The sequence below is a fragment of the Podarcis liolepis genome, assembly GCF_965112155.1.
Source record: "Podarcis liolepis genome assembly, chromosome: 1".
Taxonomy (NCBI): Eukaryota; Metazoa; Chordata; class Lepidosauria; order Squamata; family Lacertidae; genus Podarcis; species Podarcis liolepis.
The window spans coordinates 7,524,677-7,539,964 of NC_139554.1; the positions used below are offsets into that span (position 1 = coordinate 7,524,677).

The following is a 15,288-nucleotide window of genomic DNA, read 5'->3' on the forward strand; positions in this document are numbered from 1 at the left end:
AATCTGACGAGATTTAAACTGGGAGTCCTAAATCACAAAACAGCACTTAAAATGAAGAAAATATGCAAGCTGAAACAGAATAATAATACCAGCAGACCTTGTAATCTGTTCATATAACACCATAAAATGGGTTGTATCCCATCACTCTAGTTCTGCTGGTGCAAAGGGACTTCCTCTCTCTTTCTAGTCTACCCCAGACCACTGTGAACCCTCAAAAGTAGCTCTGGAAGGTTAAGGACCCTCTAGAGTGGATTTTGGGGGGTATACAAGGAAAAGAGAGAAAACAGAAGTGCTGTCGTGGCAGTAGAACCTCACTGGATACAACTCAAAACTGGCACACCATTAGCTGTCTGTGTGTCAATATTTACTCCTTGTAGACCACTGATAAGCATTTCCCCCAGTTTGTGTAATTTGTTCATTTATATTAAACACTTAACTTTTTTAAATTTAGAATTTTCCCTTAACTTGCCAGATCCGGGTTGCCGCATCTAAATTCACACCATAGTCAAAACTTCACACCATAGTCCACATTTGAGGCTATTTTGCCATTTAGAATTTTGTTTAACCTATCCATACGCTTTGTTTATGCTGTTTCCTTTCGTCTGCAAAAATTATAGTGGGCCAATGACACTTCACTAGGAGATGCCGTGGCGGCAGCAGGTATCCCAATTTCGTTGCAATCCCAGCCCGGCTTGAACGCTTCCAAATCTTAGCCATTTCAAGGACTGTGTGCATGAAAAGCAAAAGCAGCCCTTGCTGGCCCGTAAGGAAACACTCCAAAATGCATGCTGGGCAATACCCTTTGCTGAGTCCAATGGAGTGAGAGGGTGTGCAGCTTGTGCTTCATACTTTTGCCAAAATAAATGGGGAAAGTTTTTAGTTTTGTTTTTTTAAAATCGGCTTGAATCATGGCCTGCGTGTTTTTTAATTTCAACCTTCTTTTAAGGGCACCGAGTATGACAGTCCTTACATGATGGACAGGTTTCATTGGGCACAAAAGTGAGAGGATGTTTGGGTGGCCAACAAGATGCTGGCAGGTGTGATTCCCAACTCGGGGGGGGGGGGCGGAGAGAGGGAGAACACAGCCCTATAGCTCTAGCAACTGTTCCAAGCAAAACCAGAGCAGACAGCATGCTCACAAATCAAAAGGGGAGGGGGACATAACATAAAGAGAAGGTTTAAGATGACATGCAGAAGCAGAGGTGGAAAGTGCAGTACGAGAGAGAGAGAGAGAGAGCATTCAGAACAGAGTGTATCTATAATTGCAGTAAAAGCTAAATGCTTCCATTTGATTCTAAAAGGCGGCTGCCGAATCACTTCTAGTTTCAATGCAGTTGTTTCTAGCAGTTAGTATTACAACCTTAGCAGTCTTGTTCACTTTGTCCTGCAGCAATTTTTCAGTTGAGGCCAATGCTTCCATGGCTTTCCAGTTTTTCTCTCGAAGGTCCTAATCGTTTTTAGAAAGATATGGTTTCAGTTCAGCCAATAATCAAACGGTGTCTTGCTTTCACTTCAGAGAGCGAGAGAGCGCTTGCATTTAAGCGCAGGTTACTGCAAAATGATTTGGGTGGTCAATTAAGATGAGGCACGCTAGCAAAAAAAAACACACCAAGTGTGATGTTAAAAAGGGAAAGAGAATTTGTCGGGGGGGGGGTGTTTCAAAAGCAAAAAGAGAAAAAAAAGCTAGTTCTTTCCCAATTGTCCTGCCATTCTATTTCCTGGTTCTGCCTACAGCATTACTGCTAGGAACCCTCCCCCCCTTTGACTGCATTTGTGAGGGAGGAGGAGGAGGAGGAGTATTCAAAAGTGAGCAATACACACACACACACCCTGGGACCAACCAAGCTTTAATTCACCTGCATAACCCAGAAATCAACAGCAATTCAGCATCACCTGCAGCAGTCAGGGCCATCAGCCTAGGGAGGGTGCATAGCTCAGAAACAGAAGGGATCCTTTGCATACAGAAGGGACTCCGCTACACAGGTCAATTATTACATTATAAATGCGTTACACAAATGTGACACCAGAGGGCGGTGTGGAGCTGCAATCCGAAGCCAATGGTAAATTGCATTGGGAGCTAATTTTTCCAATAAGGTTTTTATAGCATTTTTTTATATCTGTATAGATCCAGCCATGGTCTCAGGTTGAATCCCTAGTAGCTTCACTTACAAAAGGACCCACTTGACTGAGAATCTGGAGAGCTCAGCCAGTTAAGCTAAACAGCGCTGGGCTAGGAAGACCAATGATCTGACTCAATGTGAAGGTAGCGTCCGACGTTCAGCCTCCTACCAAACTGCAGGTGGCTTCCAAGAGAAGGTGAAAGTCCTGCTCCAATTCGCGCTGCGTTGGCTGGACCACGAGGCAGACTAGAGGACTAACTTTTTTTGTCGGCGTCAAAAATGTTGCATTTTAAAGAGAGCAAACAAAGCAGCATCTTAATGAAGTAAGTCAAATCTTATCATTTCTATGCTTTCCTCAGCCATTCTGCTAGAAGGGCTTTACTCCCCCTGCCATATTGACTCCCGAAATTAGCAACTGTTGGGCGGAGAGGATCCCTTTTTCTCTGGCATCTGTTGCATTTCACCCACCTGCTCCTGAACCCAGGGCAAGGGAATTTCTGCGATCGTGTATAAAAATAGCATTTCCTGCTACTCTACACCGGCTTCTTATAAGAACCTGAGAGGAGTTCTGCTCGACCAGGCCACAGGTACATCGGGTCCAGAATCCTGCTCCCAGAGTGGTCAGCCAGGACCTGGGTCCAACAAGGTTCTCCCCATGTGAACCCCAGGATATTGCCTCTGAGAGTGGAGGCAGATCTCCACTAGCAACTGTGGTGGAATGAGGGATCTAGTACACCAGGCTGTGCAACTTCTGCTCCACCAAGCTGAACAGGGCTGCCTTCAGATGTCTTTTAAAGAGAAGATAGCTGCTTATTTCCTTGACATCTGGTGGGAGGGCGTTCCACAGGGCGGGCGCCACTACCGAGAAGGCCCTCTGCCTGGTTCCCTGTAACCTCACTTCTCGCAATGAGGGAACCACCAGAAGGCCCTTGGCGCTGGACCTCAGTGTCCCGGCTGAACGATGGGGGTGGAGACGCTCCTTCAGGGTTTTTTTGCTGCCTGCCTAGGACTGCATGATTTTTTTGGGGGGGGGGTTCCTATTGGCACAAGGCAGGCTTCAATGAGGGCCTGGTTTAGCCATGCCTCAACCCAACTGCACTACTCACAACTGGGAATGTGCGCTATGTGTGTTTAAATTAGCTTGAAGAGGGACACATCTAATACTTTTAAAGTTATTTTTTATATTATTTATATTGTGGGATGGTTGGGCTTAAAGGAAGCTTAGGGATAGGAAAAGCATTTCAGGGGTGTGATACGTCAGCTTATTTATTCTCTTTTTTTGCAACTGTGCTACTTCACTAGTTTGCAATTCTATAAATGCCCATTGTTGAGTTGGAAGGGTCACCTGCAATGTAGACATGTAGCACTGTGGCATGTTCAAAGGGCTTCAACATACAGGCTGGGGGCCCCTGAAGACACCCAGGCTCACAAGCTCAGCTCTTCGGGGAAATCTCAACTCTCACTGATATGAAATAACACAGAAAATTTGAGATCATGGTTGTAGGAGGAAAAATGCCGTCTGCAAACGTAACTGTTCAATTCGTTTCAGCGTTTCCAAATGCTCCTGGGATAGAGGAAGCAACAGATGGAGCAGACTTCTGGAGACACATGCAGAATAAGCAGCACAAGCCAACACTGCTCTAAGCAAATAATGAGTGGACTATAGGGCTGGATTGGCCTTTAGTCGCCCAGAGAACATTCATCCGTTTGTTTTGAGGGCTGTGTTCTGCTTCTCGTTTTCTAGCTAAGCTGGCGTCCGCTAGAAAACTTCCTAAGAAGTTCTAGCTACTGAAAAAAAGAGCCCAGGTATAATGTCCATTCTGAATTTAGAGTGGGGGATATTTTTGGCACAGGTACTGAAGGCTTGAAAGGATAACACAGCTCCCTGAGGAGTTTGGTTCCATACATCAGTTCTGCTTCCACTCATTCCCAACAAGGGTACAAAGTGTCTGCAAATACTAATCAAAGATACCCTTCTGTTCCAGTGTGTTGCTGGACCCCATCAATTTTAGGTAGGAGACCCAGAAAGTCTGTTTCTATTTCATTTAGTTATTTGTACTCCACTTGCCAAGGGAAAAAAGCTGGCTGAAAGGCAAGTTCAAAAGGACACAGTCAGGCACCACACAATGCCCACCTTAGAAAATAGTATTTGATTGCCCGGAACATTTCAGCCTCGGTTAAATGAAAACACAAGGATTTAAAGCAGTGGTGGAGAGCCTGTAGCCACGCCAAATGATGATGGACTTTAGCTCCTAACGATCATGGATGATGGAAGTGGCAGACCAACACCATGTGGAGAGGCACAGGCTCCCCTGCCCAAATTTAAGAAGGAAACCAAGCCAAGCCAAAGGATCTCTGGAACAGGTGAAATGAAGGCACACAACAAGGTGACAAGAGCTTGCTTTCTTGGACTGAGCAAGTACTTCCCAAGCTTCTGTAGCTCAGGTCTGCCCACGTTTGGATGTGGCCTCCCAAAATCCTTCCCCTTCGTCGTATTCCATAGACTCACACACCTAGGCATGCAAAGCTCAGTTCCGGCCTTCTGAGGTTTCGCCCGCAAACCAGAGCTCAACTTGCCCCAGTAGTCTGCGTGCAGCAGTCTCTTACCACGCAGAGCAGGATCCGTCTCTGGCTACTGGGAAAGCCAGGATGCTCTGGCTGTTGCAGGAAGGAGACGGAGCGCTTCCTGCTCAGTACCCACATGACGGGCAAGAAGCACCTTAAAGCAGAGTCAAGCTCCCCCAGTGAATTCCAGGCTACTTACGTTGTTCTTTTGCCTCTGTTGCTCCACCGCATGTTTCAAGGAGCCCAGCTCCTTCTGGAGGCTGGCGATCTCCCCCTCTTTCCCTGTGATGCTGAATCCATACGAAACAGAAAGCGTCAGAAACACGCATTTCATTGAACCCTGAGAATCCCCCCTCCACGTAGAACATGGCTCTGTGACTCTGCTGGACTTCCCACCCCATTTGTCCCCTTCCATGGAAAATATGCCCAGAAAAATGTCAAGGTTCTCCCTTGGGCCATGAAGGCTAGAAGCTTGCAGAGTTTAGAAACGTGAGAGCCTAGGACTCAACTGCACATTACACTTCACAGTGTTTAATGGCAGCCTGGCTAGCATATTTAGGAAGAGAAAAAGGCACTTTCTGATGGGAGAGAAAACAGGAGCGGGGAGGCAATTTAAGCTGGGAAGACCAGCTGGGGAAGAGAACTAGGAACGCAGGATTATCCATTCCATCCAAAGGAAACATATTTGCCTTCACCCGTGAAAAGGGAATATTACAGTTTAATTGGGGTAACAGTATTATTACAGATTGATTTACATTGCTGCTTACTTGCTAAAATGGCTTCTAATTGACTACCAATACTTACAGCTGTAGAAGCTGTTCATTCCTGATGGCCAGAGATTCCTGAAAGAGATCAGGACACCTTATTTAAACAGAAGCAGGTAGGTGCCTGGCAGATGTCTGGCTTTTATCAAGATTAATTACGCAGCAATATGTTGCTTTCGGCTGCAGCATCCAAAGGTTGCTTAGCCACATTGCCACCTGGTTTGCACAATCAGTTCATAGTCAAGAGGCAAGGGATATGCACAAGCCGCAGAGCAGGCGCTTGAGCCCCTTTGCCAGTACGTCTCTCTTCCAAGCAGCTTCTCAAGCGCAGAGGCTGCAGTGGCAGGTCACAGGTGGGGCCTGCAGAAGGATCAATGCAAAGGGAGAGGCAGCCAAAGCCTCTCCCTCCCCGAGAATCCACCAAGAATTCATGCAGGAAAATGTGCCCTCCCTCCCTCAACAGAACACAGGAAGCAGTTACTGCGGGTGATTTAGATCTTACTTCCCCATAGATTTTGCCTCCTGGACATTTTCAACCAAAATTATTTTAAATTCTGGCATGTGCAAATACAACATAGCATCCCATCTCTCTCTATGCGCACTGCAAATCAGCAATCAGGAGAAATACCTGCTCTCCATTTTCCTGCTTTATTTCCTGAATCTGTGCTCTTAGTAACCGATTCTCCTCCTGTACAACCTGCAAGAGAGGACGGTGTGTTAGACATGGCTGCCCATTCATCTCTCTTGTCCCTCTTCTCCTCCTCCTAAGGCCCCTATGCTGTCACCTGCAATTCTTTTCTTTGGTGAGAGACTTCTTTCCCCCTCTCGTCTAGTAAGATCTCCATCTTTTGCACTTCTTCTTGCTTCGTTTTCAGTCTGCGGACACAATTTAAAAGTTATTCACATTGCTTTCTTGCAGATCTGCAGTTTATTTACTCCATTTGTTGAGGTTGCTTTTGTTATGTGCATCCTAATTCTCTTTACCGAAATAAGCCAAAAGTGGTTCACAGAGCAGGTAACATGCTGGTTTTATGTAAGTTAAGGAAGGATCACAGTATTTACAGAACCTCCCAGATTTCTCTGCATAAGTGTTCAGATGATAATTCTTGCCAGTCTGTGTTGTGGCAGACATGTGAACTGGCAAGCAGATACTGAACTATTTGACACACTGCCCAAGATAGAATAGTTTTACTCTACATGACCAGGGAGCAATGTTTGGGCTGAGTTGTATGGAAACAGTTTTGCATGGACATTTTCCCCCCAGTTACAGATAGGTAGCTGTGTTGGTCTGCCATAGTCAAAATAAAAAAATTCCTTCCAGTAGCACCTTAAAGACCAACTAAGTTAGTTCTTGGTATGAGCTTTCGTGTGTATCTGAAGAAGTGTGCATGCACACGAAAGCTCATACCAAGAACTAACTTAGTTGGTCTTTAAGGTGCTACTGGAAGGAATTTTTTTATTTTCCCCCCAAGTAACTAATGACTGCTGCTCTTGCTCATCTGCCTGGCAACAAATGATGAGCCCAACTTTCACTGCACATTTGAAGGAGATCAGAGAGAAGCAGCTCTTCGGGAAGGTGCAGAATGCTACTCTAGACAATGCCAAATACAGTCATACCTCATGTTACGTTTGCTTCCTGATACATATTTTCAGGTTGCGTCCCACAGCAACCCGGAAGTACTGGAAAGGGTTACTTCTGGGTTTCGCCGCTCGCGCATGCGTGCAAAATGACGTCATGCACTTGTGCAGAAGTGGCGAATCACAACCTGCGTTGCGCGGACACGCCACTGCGGGTTACGTTCTGCTCATGTTGCGAACAGGCCTCCATTCGTAACCAGAGGTACCACTGTACTAATTGAAATGTGGTCATGAGTGCACTCTCTCTCTCTCACCCCCCCCCCAAGAGTATAGCCATCACACACAGCTGGATGAAAGAGCATAGTAACTGTGGTAGATGCTCCACTCGGTTTACTTACAGAGCCTCAAGGTCCTTGATCGACGAAGAAGCAGAAACCTAACAGGGAAGAAAGGATTTGCTTTCACTGTGACAGTTCAGCTAACAATGTCATGACCCCTGCCTGGTTATGACTGCTTAGATAGGGCAAGGGATAGGAATGCAAGAAGCTGCCTTATACTGCGGTCAGACCCTTGATTCATGCAGCTCAGTATCGTGAACACTGACTGCAAGAGACTCTCCGGGGTTCCAGGTAGTGTCTCTTGTTCCCACCTGAAGATATTGGGGAGTAAAGATATTGGGACCTTTTGAACGCAGCACAGGTACTCTGTCACTAAGGTGTTGCCTTTCCTAGCAAAAGCTTTAGGATGCATTAAACAAACTCTGAAAGGAGGGATAAGATGCACAGCAAGTAGCCCCCACCTGCTGAGAGTTCAGCTGCTCGAGTTCCTTGACTTTGTTGTTCAAGTGCTGCAGTGTATCCTGCTGTCCCTATGGGCATTTTTTAAAAGGGAGAAAGAACACCAGATCAGATATGCAAGCTCTGCACTCCTGCAGGCTCCAAGAGAGCGTTGAGCACTTCACAAGACTTTACCTGAAGCCACTCTCCTTTCTTGGCAATCTCACTCTCCTTTTCTCTCAACGACACCTCCATACTTGTCACCTGCTCCTCTTTCCTCTTCAATCTGCAAAAGGAAGCACAAGAGAAGTCAAGTCTCATTTTTTTAAAAAAATGCAGATTTAACACTGACAAACAATAGTCAAAAGATGTGATGATGATGATGATGATGATGATAATAATAATAACAACAACAACAACAACAACAACAATAATAATTTATTATTTATACCCCGCCGATCTGGCTGGGTCTCCCCAGCCACCCTGGGCGGCTTCCAACAAAGTATTAAAATACAGTGGCTTGTTAAACATTCAAAGCTTCCTTAAACAGGGCTGCCTTCAGATGACTTCTAAAAGTTTGGTAGTTGTTTTTCTCTTTGACATCTGGTGGGAGGGTGTTCCACAGGCCGGGCGCCACCACCGAGAAGGCCCTCTGCCTGGTTCCCTGTAACCTGGCTTCTCGCAGGGAGGGAACCGCCAGAAGGCCCTCGGAGCTGGACCTCAGTGTCCGGGCAGAACGATGGGGGTGGAGACGCTCCTTCAGGTATACTGGGCCGAGGCCGATTAGAAGCTTTTGGTGTGCCTCCACTATGTCACTGCGGTGTTGCCTTGAAACAGGCCAGCATTTATAACCTGGGTCAACGTCTTTTGTTCTGTGTGCCCATAAGAACACAAGAAGAGCCTGCAGGATCAGGCCAGTGGCCCAGCTAGACCAGCACCCTGTTCTCGGACTGGCCACTGAGATGCTTTTGGGAAACCTGCAAGAACATTTCCTCCGTCTGCCGTTTGTAGCAACTGATACCCACACGCATTACTGCCTCTGACTGTGGAGGCACAGCACAGACATAAATCAGACCCACAGCATGCAGGGGTTCAATGGGTAGAAGCAGAAGTACGACAACAACAAAATTATGTGCCAAAACAGAACTCTTGTGGTTTTAAAGGCCTTGTTGACTGGCTGCCACTCTCCGCTTTCTTCTTTAGGAAAGGGCCAAAATATTCCTGTCCCTCGAAAGCATTTTGAGAGGTAAGCATTTCCTAAGTTCTAACACTAGAACTTGCAGACATCCGGCAAAATTGAACGTTGGACAATTAAGGACAGATAAAATGAAGCACTTCTTCACACAGCACTAAGATGGAACCATGGAACTCGCTCCCACAGGAGGCAGGGAGGACCACCACCTTAAAGGTAAAGGGACCCCTGACCATTAGGTCCAGTCGTGGCCGACTCTGGAGTTGTGGCGCTCATCTCGCTTTATTGGCTGATGGAGCCGGCGTACAGCTTCCGGGTCATGTGGCCAGCATGACTAAGCCGCTTCTGGCGAACTAGAGCAGCGCATGGAAACACCGTTTACCTTCCCGCCGGAGTGGTACCTATTTATCTACTTGCACTTTGATGTGCTTTTGAACTGCTAGGTGGGCAGGAGCAGGGACTGAGCAATGGGAGCTCACCCCGTCGCGGGGATTCGAACCACCAACCTTCTGATCTGCAAGTCCTAGGCTCTGTGGTTTAACCCACAGCGCCACCCACGTCCCGGACCACCACCTTAGATGACTTTAAAGAAGATGAGAGAAATTTATGGAGGAGGGGGCTATTGACAGCTACCAGTCATGGCGGCTATGCTCTCCCTCGACAGCTGGAGGCAGAAATGCCCCTGAGTGCCAGTTACCAGAAACGGCAGGAGGAGGAGAGGCGCCGGTGCTCGAATCCTGCTTTGGGGCATCTGCTCAGCCACTGTGAGAACAGGATGCCGGATTAAATGAGCCATTGCCCTGATCCGGCAGGCTCTTCTTATGACCTTACGCAGTGATACGGCTTATTTTATTTGTGCTGCTGGGCATTTTGATTTTATTGGTTTATGATGAATTGAATTTAGGAGGTTATGCTTTGGAATTTTTATGACTCTGTGGATTGTTAGCTAGAATTTGGTTTGTTTTTTTAAAAAAGTGGAAGGGGGTTGTGCTCTCCACCCCCCACCCCCCCAGTTTTTTGCCACTGCTTTTTTTGCAGCAGCAGCTATCAATTTATTTTTATTTTAAACAGCCCTTTTTGAATGGATTGGGGGGGGTGTGGAAATGGTATATCATGACAATTATCAAATTAACTTATTACAAGAAAATGCCGGCAGACCAACTCAATAAATCTATGAGGCACGTGGGTGCTGTTTGTTGCTGTTCATGCTTTGGAACAATAAGTGCAAAGAAAATGTATCGCCATATGTTGTTTGCGGTTTATTGTGATGCTACTACCAGGGACGCGGGTGGCGTTGTGGGTTAAACCACAGAGCCTAGGACTTGCTGATCAGAAGGTCGGCGGTTCGAATCCCCGCGACGGGGTGAGCTCCCGTTGTTGCTGAACTGCAACTCCCATTTTCCCTGACCATGGGCCAGGCTTGCCAGGGGTGAGGGAACTGAAGTTCAGCAACATCTGGCAGCCCAAAGGTTCCCCACAGCTGCCTTAGATGCAGAGAACATGCTTTGGATGTGAACAGTTCAAGGTTTAGTCTCCGTCATCTCAGTTTCAAAGATCCTATGCTAGAGCCTGGGGACGCGGGTGGCGCTGTGGGTTAAACCACAGAGTCTAGGACTTGCTGATCAGAAGGTCGGTAGTTCGAATCCCCGCGACGGGGTGAGCTCCCATTGCTCGGTCCCTGCTCCTGCCAACCAAGCAGTTCAAAAGCACGTCAAAGTGCAAGTAGATAAATAGGTACTGCTGTGGCGGGAAGGTAAACGGCGTTTCCGTGCGCTGCTCTGGTTCGCCAGAAGCGGCTTAGTCATGCCGGCCACATGACCCGGAAGCTGTACGCCGGCTCCCTCGGCCAATAAAGTGAGATGAGCGCCGCAACCCCAGAGTCGGTCACGAATGGACCTAACGGTCAGGGGTCCCTTTACCTTTACTCACTACCCCTTGAAGCTCATACTAATGCACAAAGCTGCAGGATCTTTCGCCAGCTCAGCAACCCAAGATCCTTTTAACGGGAATCGCCAAGGACTCAACAGGATGACTCTCTGCTTATGCAGCACCGACCGCAATCCACATTATCAGAAACCAACTGAAATAGTTAACGGTATTCTGAACCTCTTGATCCGACTCCCTAAGTTGGATGCAACATCTCCATGTACTGGCGCTCTTTGTTACAGAAAATGGCAATTTATCTTATGTCAAAATTATCTAAGTGCTTTCCCCTTGCTTTTAAAGTCTTAGCCTTAGATTAACATCGAAGTGCACAATCCAATTCAGAGATTTAAGGCAGGTTAAGGAGTTCTCAGATTCTAGAGCTGTTTGCTCATAAATCAAGATCAGTCACAAAAAGGCACCTGTAGAAAAAAACAACCATTATCATGTTAATAAGGACACCTGCAGTTTTATAAACCAGCAAAAACCACTTACAGATTCTGAAGATCTCTGACTTCTTGGGCAGCTGATATCTACAGAAAGAGTACAGAACACAGAGTTAGTCTGAAAAGAAGCACTAAGTATATGTAAACAGTAATGCCCCTACACCCCTCAAAAGTATCAAATTTGAGGACAGCAAACCAATGGCCCATTTACCAAAAAAGATGCAAAAAGAGAAGCAGCCCCTGAAGAAGAAGAAATGGGAATTTCTAGAAGTAGCTGAAAGGGGTTAAACTTTGTGGTCCAATAATCTGCCTATATCTTTTCTTTCACATTTCAAATCACTATGAGGAAAAGCTCTTGTTTCTGTAAGCTATTTTGAATGCACAAATAGTTTAAACGCATTAAATCAACACATCTTTAACTTGCTATTCCTATTCCCAAATGCCAGGAGATTAGCCACTGTCCTTCCAGTCTCAGAGTCTGGAGGATCTGCAGGCCAGAGAGATAACGGCCAGAGAGATAAGGCCATCCAGAGGCTAAGACCAGCTTGAAGGAATTAAGGTTTGAAAGTTAAAAGCATCACACTCTAACCCATCCCTTCCCAGTCTTGGATATTCCAGAAGCTGTAGGACTACAACCCCCATTGTCCACAGCTAGTATGACCAGTGGCCGGAGATGAAGTGAGTTGTAGCTCAATAACACCTGGGGACCCAAGATTGAGAGAGGCTGCTTTAACCACTGGCATGCATTGCCACCTCTGAAATCAAGGTTAAGTTTTATGTCGCTAACACAATTAAAAACTTTTAGTGAGATGACTATGCCAGACCCAGGTTTGGCTCAAAAGGGCTTTTATAGTAACAGAACAAAGTTCAGCTTGGGGTTGATGGAAGAAAGGGACTGGGGCAAAGTCCCAAACCTGGGTCTCTGGTTGTTGTTGGACTACAATTCCCATCAACCCTAGCTAGCAGGACCAGTGGGATGATGGGAACTGTAGTCCAAACACAGCTGGGGACCCAAGTTTGGGAAACTAAGGTATCTATTTCTCCCCCTTCTCTGGATTTTAATCCCAAAATGAAGAGCTAGAATGGCCAAGGGAGAAGACGCAGTGTGTCAGGATTTCCCACAAAGCAATCTTAAGACCGCAAGTGCAACACTTGTGTTGGCCGCCTAATAAATGCCGCCATGTGGCTTCTAGGCCCGTAGCTGCATCTGTTCAAACGCTGCAGAGCAAACAAGAGTTCACACTGCCTAAGATGGAAGAGTAAGTACAGTCATACCTCGGGTTAAATGTGGTTCAGGTTGAGCGTTTTCAGATTACGCTCCACAGCGACCCAGAGGTAACGGAGCGTGTTACTTTCGGGTTTCGCCGCTTGTGCACGCGCTCAAAATGACGTCGTACACATGCACCGAAGTGGCAAATCGCGACCCGCAGACGTGAGTTGCGTTCTGCTCAGGATGCGAACGGGGCTCCAGAATGGATCCTGTTCACATCCAGAGGTACCACTGTAATAGCGAAGACACCTCCTGGGATGACAAGGAATCCAGGCAGTTCAGAAGGAGGAGCAAGGGCGTTTTAATCATAGAATCATAGAGTTGGAAGAGACCACAAGGGCCATCGAGTCCAACCCCCTGCCAAGCAGGAAACACCATCAGAGCACTCCTGACATATGGTTGTCAAGCCTCTGCTTAAAGACCTCCAAAGGAGGAGACTCCACCACACTCCTTGGCAGCAAATTCCACTGTCGAACAGCTCTTACTGTCAGGAAATGCTACAGGCTCAGCTAGATGTCAGAGGCCCCTTGCTCATGCACTTGCCCCATTGAACTCTCCCATGCTTTATGCCCTCATGTGCCACTACCCAATCTAATGTGCTGCCTTTCATTTATTTTATTTTTTAAATTATTACATTTGTTTACCCCTAAATATATATAATGCCTCGTGTGGCATGCCTCCTATGGTCCTAAACCTGCGTACCTGTGAACATTTTCCAGGAGTAGACCTTACAGCACACAGTGAGGCAGAAAAGATCAAGCTTCATGGGTGCCTTCCCCAAGGAAAATGGGGCATAATCTGGAAGTTAAGCTCCCCCCCCCCCCCAGGCCCCGCTTTCAGAGAAGCCAAGCTCACCTCACGGGTGCCCTCTTCCACAACAAATTAAGAGAGCAACATTTAATGGCAAGACAAAATATGCTCCATGTAGCCCAATACATTCCCCCTCCAAATAGATACAGTGGTACCTCAGGTTAAGTACTTAATTCGTTCCGGAGGTCCGTTCTTAACCTGAAACTGTTCTTAACCTGAAGCACCACTTTAGCTAATGGGGCCTCCTGCTGCCGCCAGAGCACGATTTCTGTTCTCATCCTGAAGCAAAGTTCTTAACCCAAGATACTATTTCTGGGTTAGCGGAGTCTGTAACCTGAAGCGTATGTAACCCGAGGTACCACTGTAATAAAGTTGAGCTCCAGACAAAATGTATAGCAGCACACAGCTGTCTGGTAACCTCCTGTGCCAGGCACTTAGATTATTTAGGTAGACAAGCGATTCCTGCATTACAGGGGGTTGGACTAGATGACCCCTAGGGTCCCTTGCAATGCTATGATTCTAAGAGCGTGCTATACTCTTGGACACGCAACTTCAGTGGTTTCGAACCACCATGACATCTACAGGTACAGGGCAGTGTACAAATTTAACACAGTCGTACCTTGGTTGTCAAACGGAATCCATTCCGGAAGTCCGTTTGACTTCCAAAAATGTTCCGACAACCAAGGCGTAGCTTCCGATTGGCTGCAGGAAGTTCCTGCAGCCAATCAGAAGCCACAGAAGCCGTGTCGGACGTTTGGGTTCCAAAGAACGTTTGCAAACCGGAACACTCACTTCCGGGTTTGCGGTGTCCGGGAGCCAAAACGTTCGAGTCGCAAGGCGTTCGGGATCCAAGGTACGACTGTACATAATAAAAATACATTTTTGAAAGCTTCTTCCTCCTGAAACCCTTTCCACATAGATGTGTATCCCTGCCACGAGGCTCTCTGCACATGGCAGGGAATTCTAGGCAATGTCCCAGGGTGCTTTGCTCAGCTCCTGACAGGTGCCAAGACGACTTTGCAAGTGCTCAGTGTAAGGTAAGAATACAGCAACTGCTGGGCTATGGATTGCAGGGCTGTGCATGAAGGGAAGGGGGTGCTGTGGCAATTCAGCAGTAGGCCATATGCTTCACAGGTTGCGGGCGGGGACAGGTTTGGTCTCTCCATTTATCTGGTCTCTCCAGATAAATAATTAGGTAACAGGTGGAGATCCCAGAAAGTGAGTGGACAATACAGAGGTAGATGACTTGTATGCTCTGAAGTCACTCCCAGGAACTTAAACAGAGCTGACTCCCCAAGGGTGTGTGTAAGACTGCAAAGCAAACTCCTGGGACTGTTTCGGACGCAATGTGAAATCAGTTTCCCACTGCACGAAGACCCTCAGGCTTGTGCATTCCCCCCTTCCTCCTCTGGCATGCAACCAGGCGGAGGAGGCTGCTTAAACGTGGGTGCAGAAGCTTTCAAACCGCACTGTGAAACAAATCACTCGCAGTTTTATTATGTGCTCGTAAATTTTGATTTCCTTTTAACAAATCGCCTGACGGATTGGTTGAGAATGCCTCTTTCGCCAAGCGATAGGCTTTTAATCGTTCATATGGATGTTTAATTGATTAGACATATATCTCATGGTTCACTCAGCGGCAGCTGGCGCCCACCAGAGAGTAACGGGGCACAAGGCAGGGGGCACAAAAAGGAAGGGCAGCTAACAGCAGAGTAAGCAAATTCTGGTCTTGTCCCCATCCTTCCTGATGCTCAGTTCTACAAGGGCAACACTGAGGCTAAGATGACAGCCAGCGCCACCTCCAGGACTGGATGTAAGTCAGAAGGCAGGCAGGCAGGTAGGCA

General features: G+C 47.0%; 1 protein-coding gene across 8 annotated transcripts in view; it reads right to left on the reverse strand.

Annotated features, from left to right (window-relative positions):
* Positions 1-15,288, reverse strand: part of KTN1 (kinectin 1) — a 112,474-nt gene that overhangs the window by 26,485 nt on the left and 70,701 nt on the right. For 4 of the 8 annotated variants that reach the window (XM_083514184.1, XM_083514181.1, XM_083514182.1 and 1 more), the window contains 9 exons: positions 11,414-11,451; positions 7,999-8,089; positions 7,827-7,895; positions 7,426-7,463; positions 6,235-6,325; positions 6,078-6,146; positions 5,490-5,527; positions 4,885-4,975; positions 1,361-1,447 (listed from right to left, as the gene is read on the reverse strand). In XM_083514184.1, the coding sequence (XP_083370310.1) occupies positions 1,361-1,447; positions 4,885-4,975; positions 5,490-5,527; positions 6,078-6,146; positions 6,235-6,325; positions 7,426-7,463; positions 7,827-7,895; positions 7,999-8,089; positions 11,414-11,451 (612 nt within the window). The remainder of the gene's footprint in view (positions 1-1,360; positions 1,448-4,884; positions 4,976-5,489; positions 5,528-6,077; positions 6,147-6,234; positions 6,326-7,425; positions 7,464-7,826; positions 7,896-7,998; positions 8,090-11,413; positions 11,452-15,288) is intronic. The other 4 variants (XM_083514187.1, XM_083514185.1, XM_083514186.1 and 1 more) reach the window with 1 other exon arrangement.